Genomic DNA, 14,713 nt, shown 5'->3' on the forward strand with positions numbered 1-14,713 from the left:
AGAGCCACTGCCACCACAACCTATACTTACCCAAAATCTTCTATTTCATTAAGACCTCACATTTTTCAAACTAAAACAGCCTGTTCCTCCTACTGTGCTTGTTCACGAACCCATCCTCATCCCTACCTTGTCAAGGGTCTTCTTTAGTGCAGTCTTGTCCTTCTCCAGCCTCATCGAAGCTCGCTCCGTCTCCCGCTTTTCACTCTCCATTTGCACCACAGCCCGCTGCAGGCCACTCAGTCGCTCCTGCAGGAGAACACGATCCTCTTGTAGCTTCTTTAGGTTCCGCAGAGAGACCCCTTCAGTCTCCTCATGCTGGCGGAGCAACTGGGTGCACAGAGGCAAAAGATAAAGGTCACCTGAGTTAAGAGGCTCCTTTTAAAATTTATTATAGACTACTAGACAACTGGTCAAAATAAATGCATTATGAATTCCCGCCACAGTTTGAGCACTGCAAGCATCCACTGAGGCACAGTTATTGTCCCACCCATTAGAAATCACAAAGTGGGGAACTCCAGCCATTAAAAACACTTTTTAACTGGAATTCCTCTTTGATTTCTCCTATTTTGGGGTTCATAATGTAGACATTGCAAAATAGGGGAGCCAAGCACAGGGGTCCTTTGTGAGGTCTCGTCCCAAGATCCCTTAAATGTTACATTCCTGAATCATTTTTTTAAATCCTGTTTTTAAACCCTTCTGTGCCCTTTCCCCAAATATATTCTTTCGCCAATAGCCTGGAAACATTCGCTGGATCCTTACCAGCAAACCTACCATGGACTGTGCTCTGGATCTCTTCTTGCAACCCTGATATGGATCCCTTCTCTGCATCTATTCAATTTTTTTGGATTTCTTTTCATGACCCTGCCCCAAAACCTTTCTTTGCATTCCATCTTGGCCTTTTCCAAGAATCTTCTTGGGCCCCTTTTTGGGTCCATTCTCATAATGCCATCTTTTGCCCCTTTCAGGATCCTTCCAGGATCACACTCTGTGCCATAATGAAAGGAACCACAATGGAAACGTCTATCTAGTTGCCAGATCTGTCAGCCTTGTACGGCGGCAGATTTCTTTAATGTGGAGGTGAGCATGCCTTTGGATGAACCACCACTTGATTTCTCATCACACATGAAACAGTATCAAACTAAGCATTGAGAATTCCTTTAAAGCTTGATGAATAATTCAAGCAAAAAGGAGGCTGGCATCAGAAACATGCTTTGATGTTTTAGGAAATTAGAATTTTATCATCAAGCAACTTAGAAGTCAACAAAACACAGAGACAATGTGCACCTTGCCTACCTCAACAGTCAAGCTCTGAAGGACAGTGAAGACCTGCTGAATGCCCCCCCTCCAAAACAAGAGGATTAGATTTTTTCTAACTAAAGACTTTTCATGAGTAGAGCATCGTTGATTGATTTGCTCTCAATCTGGCAGTTAGAGCTCCTTCCCACACTCTGAGTACCGGATAGTTAAAATGAATAATTTAAAAGGGTGAAATTGTATCTTTGCTCTGGATATTTATGCACAAGGAAGGTAAATGTCAACTACCCGACAGGCATCGGCTGAAAGATAGAGCAAGATAGTTTAATACTGTAACTCTTTACATTGCGCATTGTGTATTATACACATTGTAGACCAGTCTTGTTGTATATGATATACATTAGGAAAAACACTGAGTTATGTCCACGCACTTGTCTTTTGTGTGTGTTTCACATTATGATATTTTCAGGAATTAAATATTTTTGTATAATGTTTGTAATTAAAACTGCGTCGGTCTCTGCACACTCCTCAGTCGCTTGAGCCAATGTTTGTATCCCCTCACTAAATATATAATTGATTATGTGTTGAGAAAAGTTTGATCGTTTATTCTGGTTCAAAAATAATCAACAGATTCTAGAAAACTGTGTGTGTGTGTGTGTGTGTGCGTGTTTGTGGTACCATAGCCAGGATAGGAGTTGATACAAAAAATCATTAACAGGTTTCACATTAACCTTAGGATTCCTAAACTATTTTTTCTTTCTCCTTATTTGACAAGATGTACAGAACTCCAAAGCCATCAATACTAATAATAATATCCTGCCTTTGCACCGTGCTGTTGTCACAAGTTGAGTGTCACTGTAAATGGCAGGTGCTTGTATTAACTAAAACGATGGTGCTCAATTCATGAACGAACGAATAGCTTTGCCAGGGGTGGAACCAGTGCCCTGCAGGCTGCACGAGTTGTGAATCAGAGGCATTACATTTCTTCACATAATTTACTAAAGAACCAGTTTGCAGGGGTTCTCCCTTCAAATATTGTCTTCAGACACAGTACAAACTGAAGTGGTCACAGTGGAGATACATTAATCATTAGAAAGAACATCACCTTAAGTAATTCAATTATCCAATTTAATTATACTTAAATATAATCACCTCCGCATTTTGATTTGCAAAGTATGTGCATATTTATACAAAGGTGCTCCAAAGACTAAAGAAATGAGTGCTCGAGGATGTGCTCAGGTGAAGGTTATAGAAAAAAAAGTGCAATATTTACATCATAGAATGATAGTGACCTGTCCAGCCACATTGAGGGCTACATATACATGGGAAAGCATATTATTACACTGACATCGGTGACTTCGATCGAGAGCGGGGATCGTTTTGTGATTTATTCCTTTCTGAAGCTTTCGAGCAATTAAGAAATACTATCACATCCACGGACAAGACCATATACCGACACATATAAAGCTGCAACCCTTGTGCAGGCGCTCGCCTCCTCGACATAGGAGCCTACAGGCCCACCATTTCGAGTGGATCCACCAAGAATTTCTCTAAGAACAAAGGTGTCCACTCATGTCCTGATGAAGACCCTACTCTAAGGATCTAACTTCCATGCATATACTATTGGGGTAGAAACGTTGACAGTCTCATTAGTTTGCACCTGTACCAGGGTTACCATCACGTATAGACAACAGCAAATGATTTACTGTGTCGATGTACTACTACCACTTTGTTTTGTACTGTATATGACCCCGGTCCAGTGGCTTTTGGGTTTCCCCATTGTTCTGTAACTACTCTTCATACACAGCACTTGCTGTAGTGATGCACCTCACAGCAGGGAAGTCTCTGCTTTGGAGCACCCACTACAGCCACACAAAGAGATATGAGGTTTCTGTATTGGTCTAACATCAGCCAAACTGAAAGTGTGATCAAGTAAGACAAAAAGCTGGTCCTCACCTAAGTGTCCCCTTTACCTTGCAGAACAGCATCTGCAGTTTCCACCCCTACCATTTACCAAAGGGTAATGCCTCAGGAAGTCTAATCATCAGCCTCTTGATAACTAAAGTCTTCATTATATTTATTTAGGGAGTCCTGTGACCATCTGTCACCTGTGACCTTCCTCCTCTCCTCTGTGTCTGGATCTCCAACCTCCAGCCACAGTAATGCAGGCAAAACACACCCACTGCCCGGGGAATACATTTGACTATCCATCTGGCTATGCCTGATTGGGATACGGGGATGTATGACGTTACAACGCACACTTTTACAACGCATGCACTTACAACGCATTTTTTACAGCGCATAATCCATTACAACGCACTACACTTACAACGCATGACACTACAACGCATTTTTAAAAACTACCTTTACAACGCATACCATTACAACGCATAATATTACATTGCATTTCAGGTAAGTATTAGATAGTATAGGGGTAAAAATTACTTTTCTAACTCCAGGGGGTGCAACAGTAGGGTAAATGTTGGATAGTATAGGGGTAAAAGTTACTATTCTAACTCCAGGGGGTGCAACAGTAGGGTAAGTGTTGGATAGTATAGGGGTAAAAATTACTAATCTAACTCCAGGGGGTGCAACAGTAGGGTAAGTGTTCGATAGTATAGGGGTAAAAATTGCTATCCTAACTCCAGGGGGTGCAACAGTAGGATAAGTGTTGGATAGTATAGGGGTAAAAATTACTATTCTAACTCCAGGGGGTGCAACAGTAGGGTAAGTGTTGGATAGGGGTAAAAATTACTATTCTAACTCCAGGGGGTGCAACAGTAGGGTAAGTGTTGGATAGTATAGGGGTAAAAATTACTATTCTAACTCCAGGGGGTGCAACAGTAGGGTAAGTGTTGGATAGTATAGGGGTAAAAATTACTATTCTAACTCCAGGGGGTGCAACAGTAGGGTAAGTGTTGGATAGTATAGGGGTAAAAATTACTATTCTAACTCCAGGGGGTGCAACAGTAGGGTAAGTGTTGGATAGTATAGGGGTAAAAATTGCTATTCTAACTCCAGGGGGTGCAACAGTAGGGTAAGTGTTGGATAGTATAGGGGTAAAAATTACTATTCTAACTCCAGGGGGTGCAACAGTAGGGTAAGTGTTGGATAGTATAGGGGTAAAAATTACTATTCTAACTCCAGGGGGTGCAACAGTAGGGTAAGTGTTGGATAGTATAGGGGTAAAATTTACTATTCTAACTCCAGGGGGTGCAACAGTAGGGTAAGTGTTGGAAAGTGTAGTGTAATATTATGCGTTGTAATGGTAGGCGTTGTAATGGAATGCGTTGTAAAGGTAGTTTTTAAAAATGCATTGTAGTGTCATGCGTTGTAAGTGTAGTGCGTTGTAATGGATTATGCGTTGTAAAAAATGCGTTGTAAGTGTAGTGCGTTGTAACAGTTGCGTTGTAAAGGTTGTTCCCCGGGATACGGCATTGCCTGTATGAGGTTGAAAAAGGCTACAAACAATTGTTTTGTGTTCCTGCAAGTTTTATTTCTATCTATACGATTGGTACAACAAGGTACAAAATTCTTTATTGCGTGATTAATTAAAATATTTGCAGTAGGAAAACTACATTACAAAACAGTCTATATTGAAAATACGCATAAATTACGATTAAACTAGATTAATAGTCGTAAAAATACATATGAAATTCCATTTCTGTGCGAGCTTTAAAATACAATAAAAGAACCTGAACATTCCAAATTAACAGTTGTCGGTCCCCACGCTCTATACCCTAAAGCACATAACAAGTCTGCTCTGGCGCTACAAATAGTCTGCATATAAAACTTTTTCTATCTATATAGCACATGAGTGCTCTTTTTACATCTAGAGTACGAAGAGCTCTTTGTGCCACAGAATCAGGGCTAGGAAAAACATTGGGAGCTCAATGAATTGATTCATGTGAAACTGAGAGACTACCTTAGGTAGGAATTTAGGATTAGTACGAAGAACCAGCTTGTCTCTATGTATTTGGAAGAACGGTTCTTCTAAGGTCAAAGTTTGGAGCTCACTAACAAGCCTGAGGGAGGTAATGGCAACTACGAATGACACTTTCCATGAACGAAATTGAAGGGGGCATGATTAAAGAGGCTCAAAAGGGGGACCCATGAGTCTAGTTAGAACAATGTTAAGGTTCCAAGAGGGTACTGGAGGAACCCAAGGAGGAATGACTCTTTTCAGATCTTCCATGAATGCCTTAAAGACTGGGATTTTGAACAGTGATAGATGATTTCTATTTTGGAGCTAGGTAGCCATTGTGGTGAGGTGTAACCTAATGGAAGTGTAAGCTAAATTAGCCTTTTGCAAATGAAGTAGGATGCAGATAATTTCCTGCACCGTGGCTTTAATAGGATTAATTTGTTTAGATGGCAGCAGCCAACAAAACGTTTCCATTTTGTAGGATAGCATGCTCTAGCTGTGGGTTTGCATGCTTGTTTAAGAATGTTTGTACATTCTTGTGGTAAATTAAGATAGCCAAACTCTATGGTCTCATGAGCCAAACTGCTAAATTGAGAGTTTTGGGGTTCAGATGTCAAGGTCTGGCCTGCTGGGAAGCTTCTCATGAGGAACTACTGAGAAATCTAGTAGTGTCATGAACCAGGCTGACATGCCCAAGTGGGGGCTACTAGGATCATGGTGAGAGATGTTTGCCTGAGTCTTCAAACCAGAAATGGAAAGAGTGGGAGAAGTGGAAAAGCATAGGCAAATATTCCTGACCAACTCACCAATAGTGCATTGCCCTTGGACAGTGGGTGTGGGTACCTGGAGGTGAGGTTTGGGCATTGTGTGTTTTTGGTTGCGGCGAAAATGTCTATTTGAGGAAAGCCCCACTTTTGAAAGTAGGGAAGGAGGACTTGTGGGTGGAGTTCTCACTCATGGGTTTGTTGCTGCATCCTGCTGAGCAGGCCTGCAAAATCATTGTCTGCTCCCGGCAGATATTCTGCCAAGAGATGAATGTGGTGGTGAAGAGCCCAGTTCCATATGATCTGAGACAGCTGTGACAGTTGAGAAGACCATGTCCCCCCTGTTTGTGTAAATAATAGATGGCTGTCATACTGTCCGTCGGGACTAGGACAACCTTGTGAGATAGGTGAGGAAGGAAAGCCTTTAGCGCTAGGAAGATCGCCTGAAGCTCCAACTAGTTGACGTGTTGGGATGTCTGGCATCTCACAGACCTTGTACTGCGAGGTGCTGTAGATGGGCACCCCAACCCGTCTCTGATGCGTCTGTAGTGAGAGTGAGGTGGGGAACAGAGTCCAGAAAAGGCCTCCTCTGTAGCAGGTTTTTGGTTTTCCATCATTACAGAGAACGGTGAGTGTGGCGGTCTATCAACACTAGATGCTGGAGGTGACCCTGTGATTGAGGCTACTGGTGAGCTAGACATTGCAGCAGGGGACACATGTGCAACCTCCCGTGGGGAACTATGGCAAAGAAAGACGCGATCATTCCTAGCAGATGCAGGATGGTGCTAACTGTGAGAGTTTTGTTTGGTTGGAACTGTGGTAGAGTTACCTGAAACTTCTGAGCTCAAGGGGATTGGAATACGCTAGTCCTAACTGTGTGTTGAGGATTGCTCCTAAATAAGGTTGAATTTGGAGAGGTCGAAGGTGAGACCTGGGAACGTTTTTTTGTAAACCCTAGTCTGTAAAGTAGATCAACTGTCTACTGTGTATTGTTGACACTGCAGGTGGGTACTTGCTTTGATGAGCCAATCTTCCAAATATGGGAATACGCAAACATTTTGTCTGCGCAGATGTGCTGCAACTACTTCCAAACATTTTGTAAAAACATGAGGTGCTGTGATCACCCCGAGTTGTGGAACTTTGATTTGGTAATGTTTGCATGCTATGACAAATCTGAGGTATTTGTTTTGTGCAGGGTGTATTGGTATATAGAAATAGGCGTCCTTTAGGTCCAATGTTGTCGTAAAGTCTCCCTGTTGGAAAAGTGGAATAAAATCCTGTAGAGTAACCAATTGGAAATGTTCTGATAGGATGTATTGGTTGAGGGGTCAGAGATCCAAGACTGGTCTTAGTGGCCCGTCTTTTTTGGTAATGAGTAAGTATAGAGAATATACCCCTGATCTCGGCTGCTGAAGCAGGACAGGTTCTCTAGCCTCTTTGAGAAGGAGGGCTTTGACTTCTTGCTTGAGAAGTGTTGGATGATCTTCTTGATAACCTGTAAGTGTGAGGTGGGATTTTGGGTGATGTGGTAATGAGCTACAGACAATAGTCATGTTGGATAGTGGCAAGTACCCATTGGTCTGTGGTGATTGATTCAGAGACAGGGTGAAAATATTGCAGTCTGCCCCCGACAGGTGTGAAGTGGTTGGGGGAAGGATTGGATAGTCACTGCTTGCGGAGGCACCCCTGCCCCTTCCTTTGTTGTTTCCGCCTTTAGAGGGAACCATTAAATTACTGTAGGCAGACTGGCCTTGTTTTTGTTTAGAAATGGAGGTGTCAGTTGATTTATATGCACCCCTGTAGCCTGTGCGATAAAAGGGCATCTAGGAGTTGTTGCTGTAATGTTCCTATGGCTTTAGCTGTATCAGTGTCCTTTTTTATCTTATAAAGGGTAGTGTCTACTTGGGGACCAAAAAGGTTCTCTTTGTCAACAGGCATATTTAATACTGCCTGCTGGACCTCTGGTTCAAAACCAGAACACCTAAGGCATCCTTAATGAAAACGAGTACATGCGGGAGTAGGCTCGAGACGAGCGGTCGAAGCCTGAAGTGACGAAATTCAACAGCAGCACAGAAGTGAAATGTGCGATCGAAATAATACCATCGAAGACAGTCGAAGTACTGAAGAATAGTACCGATAGGGGTCGAAACACAGACCAGAGGCACACACGTCCAAACTGGACGGCGGAGAGAAAACAATCGAAAAAAGGAGCTGATGCCCATGTACGATATCACCGAGAGGAGGAGTTACTCGGTCTCCTGACTTGAAAGACTTCTTCCAAGAAAAAACAACTTGCACAAGTCCGGAACCAACACTATATTTCAGGAGTATGCAGAGCATGTGTATCTACAGCCACACATGCCATTGAACATGCGATTACAATATATTAAAAATAAATTAGGGATAATTTCCCTCTGGGATTCCTTCTTAAGAAAACAATGTCAGTATCCAGAACCCTGTATGGGTTTCAAGTCGCCCCATTAGAATCAACTGAATTATGGTTGCCTGCAGAGCCGTTTTTATCTGCACTTCCTGTCTATCGTAGACACAACAGAGGGTGGTTCTTTCAAAACTCTTTGCTGATTACAGGATGACAACTTGAGATACTAAGACTCAATAAAGGGCTAACACTATGGACCTGATTTAGATCTTGGCTGACGGGCTCCTTTACAATGGTGACGGATATCCCATCTGTCAAAAAATAAATCCCATAGGATATACTGGGATTTATATTTCGGTGGATGGGATATCTGTCACGGAGTAACCCGTCGACTAAGATCTAAATCAGGCCCACTGTTCTTTGTTTATGGACCCATATATGACAAAACATGCAGAAGAATTTCTACCACTTTGTGACAGTATTTCTAAAGGGGAACCTCCACCCATACCACTCAATGTATTCAATACCAACATATGGTAGGATAAAGGCAGTTTAGACACTGAAGTTTTGCTTGGAGCCATCAAGGAAGAAAAGATTGTCCTGTATACACCTTTGGAAGGCTAGGCATTCAGAGATGTAAGAAAAGGATGAAACTCCTGATATAATCTTTCCTTCCTTATAATGGTTTGCTCCGTTCCCCCCTCCCCTCTCCTTGGTTTCTTCCCACTGGAGTTGACAATGGAATATTGGTATCTCTGCAGTTGTGGAAAGTGGATGGTCAATAAATCTGAACTTCTACCTACTCTGATTCCTGTCTTCGTACTTTCAACACTGGCGACGACAAACTGCGAAGGGGGCAGTCTTGGCCATCTCCCCTCTGTATACTCTCTCCAGATACCATACATGATGAGGAAATGATAGACTCACAGGTCCGTGAGTAAAGGAATTCTTGCGTGTGAGACAAGTGGACTTTTGAAAGCAATTGAATAAGGATTATTCCAACACCCTTGGTGAGCTTACCTGTGGTTTGGAGTTTAAGCGTGTGCTGTTTCCAGCTGTGCTTTAACCTTTGTGTCAGCTTCACTGGGGCACTTTTGCTGAGGGAAGGTCGTGGAGGATAGAGATGTGAGCGGGTGCCATCCACTCCGGTTGTTCGTCTGTGCTTGAATTCCTTTGGCAGGCTAACGGGGTGGTGCGCGAGGCTGTGCGCTCCATGTCAGTGACTTTTCATACTTAGCAGAAGGAGGCGTCTGTCAAATCTGTTTGCCGTGGATTGTCCTCTGGAGGAGTGGCGGAGCAGCGCTGTCTTTCCTGGCTCCAGTGTGCGATAGTGCGTCATGAGGTGCAGTGGCTGCTTTCCCTGTGGAGCTTTGTTGAGGAGCTGAGGTGGAGCGATCTGTTCCTGTCACGGAGAGCACCTCCGGATCTGTGGTGTTCTACCTCTCCGTCTCACCATCCTGTCAGCTGTCTGTCCGTGCTGAGGAGCGTCCTCCTGCCGTGTGGTGTCCTGCGGCCATCGTATCCCTGACCGCGAGGTTAGCCACTTTGTGATCGTGTGAACTGACCCCTGTGCCGGGGCACTCCTTCTGCCGCTCAAGGGTTTCGCGGCCAACGATCCTCTGCTGGCGGTGAGTCCCTGCGGGAGCTGCGCTGACCATCTTCACCCTAGGGGGACTCCTCTAGCTGTTCATGAGAGGAAAGTCCCTTTCCTCATCCGGTCGGTGTGCAGGCAGTATACAGCGTTGGAGACGCTACTCTGGTCAAGTTCCTGTCAGTGCAGGTGCGATACCGCTCCCTACCACCGGGGAACCAATTTTGATATTTCCAATGTAAGGAAGTGACTTCCAGATTCCTAGCACGAGTTCCCCTGTACTACAAGTAGAGAGTCTTATTCACCTCTGAGCCCAACGTCTCTCGTTTTTGGGGGCTGATTATCACACATCCTCTGGCTCCTAGCTCTCTGTCCAGTTTCAATAATAACCTCTGTCCAGGACTATTAGGGATTTGACTGATTTTGCTCTTAACTCTTTATAGCGACTTTCCAGATGCCTAGCACAAGTTCCCATGCACTGCAAGTAGAAACTTTTATTCACCTCTGCACCCAACGTCTCTCGTTTTTGGTGGCTGATAACTACACATCCTCTGGCTCTTGGCTCTCTGTCCAGTTTCAATTATTAACCTCTGTTCAGGAGTATTAGGGATTTGACTGATTTTGCTCTTATCTCTTTATCTCTCCCCGAAAAATCTATCCTAGAACACATATGAGACTAGGGCTAGTATGCTAGTATAGTCACCTTGTTAGCCATTTTACAGGATTTTGTCACTCAAGCTACCCTTGTTTTCCCACTTTGATGGCGGCAGCGAGCATGAGCCAACCACCTTCTTTCTTAAATGAGATAGGAGAGCCAGAGATAAGCTGGAAAGAGTGGGTCAAAATGTTTGTATCATACCTTATTGCCATTGGTGGGGAGCGTTTCACAACCATGAGAAAACAGCATATTCTTCTCCACAATTTGGGGGTGTATGGGTGCAAGATTTACGAAACGCTACCTGAACCACAAAATGAGGGAGGTCAAGATATTGAGGGTATGGATATTTTTGAAAGCACCATGGCCAAACTAGAGACACACTTTGGGGACAGAGTAAATGTAGTGTTGGAAAGACACACATTTTTCAATAGAGCACAAGGTAAACAGGAATCTGTAACTAATTATATTGCAGCGTTGAGAGGCCTCACACAATTGTGTGAATTTGGGAACTTAACTGATTCATTGATAGGAGACCAGTTAGTGCGGTGCACCAACAATGCACGTACCCAGGAGAAAATGCTAGCCAGAAATCCCAACTTAAGAGAGGCTGTTCAAATTGCGAAATCTGTGGAAAACACGGCTAAATGCATTAAGGAAATGAAGGGCACACCTGAGGTAGTAGCTAATATTCAAGACGATGAGGTGAACCAAGAAGTGTTAAAAATAAAAAACAAAGAAAAGAGTTACAACAGGGCCCCTAGTAGTGAGAGGAACCTCAGATGTTTTAGGTGTGGGAGTAGCAATCACCTTGCCAATAGTATTTATTGCTCCGCAAGGAGTGTTACCTGCAAGGAATGTAACAGAAGGGGACACTTTGCAAGGGTGTGCAGGGATAGTGACCCCCATGTCAAGGAGGTTGGGGCACAGGAAGGGTCTTGGGGTAAAGAAGTTAAATGTGTAATGCCTGTTGGAAATAAGTATATATCACAAGTTAAAGAATGCTCAGGAAGTGTAAGGAATATGCTACTTACCAGTATGCATCTGTTCTTGGCATGTAGAGCTGCAGAGTTGTACACTTTGCATAGATCGCCATCTGGTGTTGGGCCCGGATGTTTGCAGTTTTTTTTTGTTCTTTGGACAGTCTTTGGAAGTCACGAGTTTGGTGACTCCTCCTTCGGTCCGTACTGCGCATGGGCTTCGGCTCCATCCTCAGATTGTTTTTCGCAAGCAGGGAAATGATGGAGCGTAGTAATAACAGTGAGAAACCCATGTGTGTTGTATCTAAATAAGATAGACTGGAACGGATACAGGTAGCCGGGGAGGCGGGTGGGCGTGTACAACTCTGCAGCTCTACATGCCAAGAACAGATGCATACTGGTAAGTAGCATATTCCGTTCGAGGCATATGAGCTGCAGATTGTACACTTTGCATAGATTATATAGCAGTACCCAACCTTAGCGGCGACCACCGGTATCCGTTGCAGCGGTTTGAAATAGTGTGTTTAGTACAGCCTGGCCCACACTAGCTTGTTGCTTGGAGTGCACGTCTACACAGTAATGTTTTGTGAAGGTGAGCGGTGTTGACCATGTGGCTGCTTTGCAGATGTCATCTAAGGGTATGTTCCCTAGAAAAGCCATAGAAGCCCCTAACTTTCTAGTAGAGTGGGCTTTAGGTGGAACAGATAATGTTCTTTTTGCCTTTTGATAGCAAATTTGTATGCACTTTACAATCCACCTAGCTATCCCTGATTTAGAGATGGGGTTGCCTTTATGCGGTGGAGAGAAGGAAACAAACAATTGTTTAGTTTTCCTGAAAGGTTGTGTTCTCTGTATGTAGTACAGTAAAGCCCTCTTAACATCAAGTGTATGTAAAGCCCTTTCCGCAACAGATTGAGGTTGCGAGAAAAAAACAGGTAATTCCACCGATTGATTGAGATGGAAGGGGGAAATGACCTTGGGCAGAAACTTTGGATTTGTACGAAGTATCACTTTGCTGTGATGTATTTGTAAGAAGGGTTCCTGTATAGTGAACGCTTGTATTTCACTAACCCTTCTAAGGGAAGTGATAGCCACTAGAAAAGCTGTTTTCCAGGTGAGGAACTGTAGCTCGCATTTATGCACTGGTTCGAAGGGCGGACCCATTAGCCTTGTAAGAACTACATTTAGATTCCATACAGGAGAAGGCGGTGCCCTGGGTGGAATTATGCGTTTAAGGCCTTCCATAAAGGCTTTAATAGCAGGCACCCTGAACAGTGATAAATGCTGTCTGTTTTGCAGGTAGGCAGCAATCGCTGCTAGGTGTAGGCGTATGGAAGAATATGCCAGGTTATACCTTTAAAGATGGAGTAGATAACATATAATGTGTTGTATGGATGCATCTAAGGGGTTGATTGTATTGTTATGGCAGTAAACAACAAGTCTCTTCCACTTAGCGGCATAGCATGCTCGAGTGGTAGGACGTCTGGCTTCCTTGATAATATTCATGCAGTCAGGGGGAAGGTTAAGGTATCCAAATTCTAAGATTTCAGGAGCCAGATCGCAAGGTTGAGCTGCGCTGGGTCCGGGTGTCTGATTTCTCCATGGTTCTGAGTTAGGAGGCATGGGGACAGGTGCAGTTTTTGATGTGGTACCACTGATAGTTGTAATAGTGTGGTGCACCACGGCTGCCTGGCCCATGTTGGGGCTACCAGAATGAGCGTGAGGGAGTGCTGTTGCAGTTTCCTGACCACTAATGGAATTAGTGGGAGAGGTGGAAAGGCGTATGCAAATCTGCCTGACCAGTTCATCCATATCGCATTGCCTTTGGACAATGGGTGTGGGTATCTGGCGGCGAAGCTTGGGCATTTTTTGTTTTCGTGGGTGGCGAAGAGGTCTATCTGAGGATGCCCCCACTTGTGGAAGAATGGGCGAAGAACTTGTGGATGCAGTTCCCATTCGTGTAGTTGTTGCGTTTGTCTGCTGAGCAGATCTGCCATGGTGTTTTGTATGCCTGGGACGTGCTGTGCCAGGAGAAAGATGTTTTGTGGAATTGCCCATCTCCATATGCTCTGGGCTAAGCGGGAGAGCTGGGGAGAGTGTGCCCCCCCTTTTTTTGAATATAATACATTGCAGTCATATTGTCTGTGCGAATGAGGACTGCTTTGGCTGAAATCTGTTTTTGAAAGGATTTTAGGGCTAGAAAGATCGCCAAGAGCTCCAGATGGTTGATGTGGAGCGATTTTTGCTGTGGCGTCCATAGACCTTGCATTGTGAGGTGTAGGAGGTGCGCTCCCCAGCCGGAGAGCGATGCGTCCGCTGTTAGAATCACCTGAGGAACCGGGTCCAGAAACGGCCGCCCTTTGGAAAGGTTTGTGGTGTTCCACCACTGCAGAGAGTGATGGGTGCGGCCGTCTACCAACACCAGATCCGTCAGCTGTCCTTGGGCCTGGTTCCACTGTTGTGCTAGGCACTCTTGGAGTGAACGCATGTGGAGTCTTGCATGGGGCACTATGAAAATGCAAGATGCCATCATCCCTATTAGCTTCATGAACACTCTCGCTGGGAGAGAGTGCTGAGCAATGAACGTTTGGCGCAAGGCTAGTATGCTTGCGATCCTGGCTGAATTGGGAGAGGCTATACCTTTGGAGGTGTCTATAGTGGCCCCGAGATATTGCTTTGTGTGAGATGGTAGGAGGTGGGACTTTTGGTAGTTCACCGTGAAGCCTAGCTGGTGGAGCAGTTGGATGGTGCTGTTTGTATGTTGCACACATTGGTCGTAGGACGCGGCTTTTATCAGCCAGTCGTCTAAGTAAGGGAAGACGTGAATATGTTGACGTCTGAGGTGTGCTGCTACTACCGCTAGGCATTTTGTAAACACCTGTGGTGCGGTGGTGACCCCGAAGGGGAGAACCGTGAATTGGTAATGCTGACCGTCCACCACAAACCTGAGGTACTTCCTGTGAGAAGGGTGTATTGGAATGTGAAAGTATGCGTCTTTCAGATCCAAGGTAGTGAGAAAGTCTCCCTGACAGAGGAGTGGGAGGACTTGTTGTAGGGTGACCATGTGGAAATGGTCTGAATGTATGTATGCATTTAGAGGCCGGAGGTCCAAAATGGGCCTTAGGGTCCCGTCTTTTTTCGGTATTAGAAAATACAGAGAGTAG

General features: G+C 44.4%; 1 protein-coding gene across 2 annotated transcripts in view; it reads right to left on the reverse strand.

The window, feature by feature from the left end:
- The window catches only part of CROCC (ciliary rootlet coiled-coil, rootletin), a 435,495-nt gene that overhangs the window by 79,889 nt on the left and 340,893 nt on the right, over window positions 1-14,713 (reverse strand). For both annotated transcript variants that reach the window (XM_085608590.1, XM_085608589.1), the window contains one exon: window positions 127-327. In XM_085608590.1, the coding sequence (XP_085464716.1) occupies window positions 127-327 (201 nt within the window). The remainder of the gene's footprint in view (window positions 1-126; window positions 328-14,713) is intronic.

This window comes from Triturus cristatus, chromosome 1_2, assembly GCF_964204655.1.
Source record: "Triturus cristatus chromosome 1_2, aTriCri1.1, whole genome shotgun sequence".
Lineage (NCBI taxonomy): Eukaryota > Metazoa > Chordata > Amphibia > Caudata > Salamandridae > Triturus > Triturus cristatus.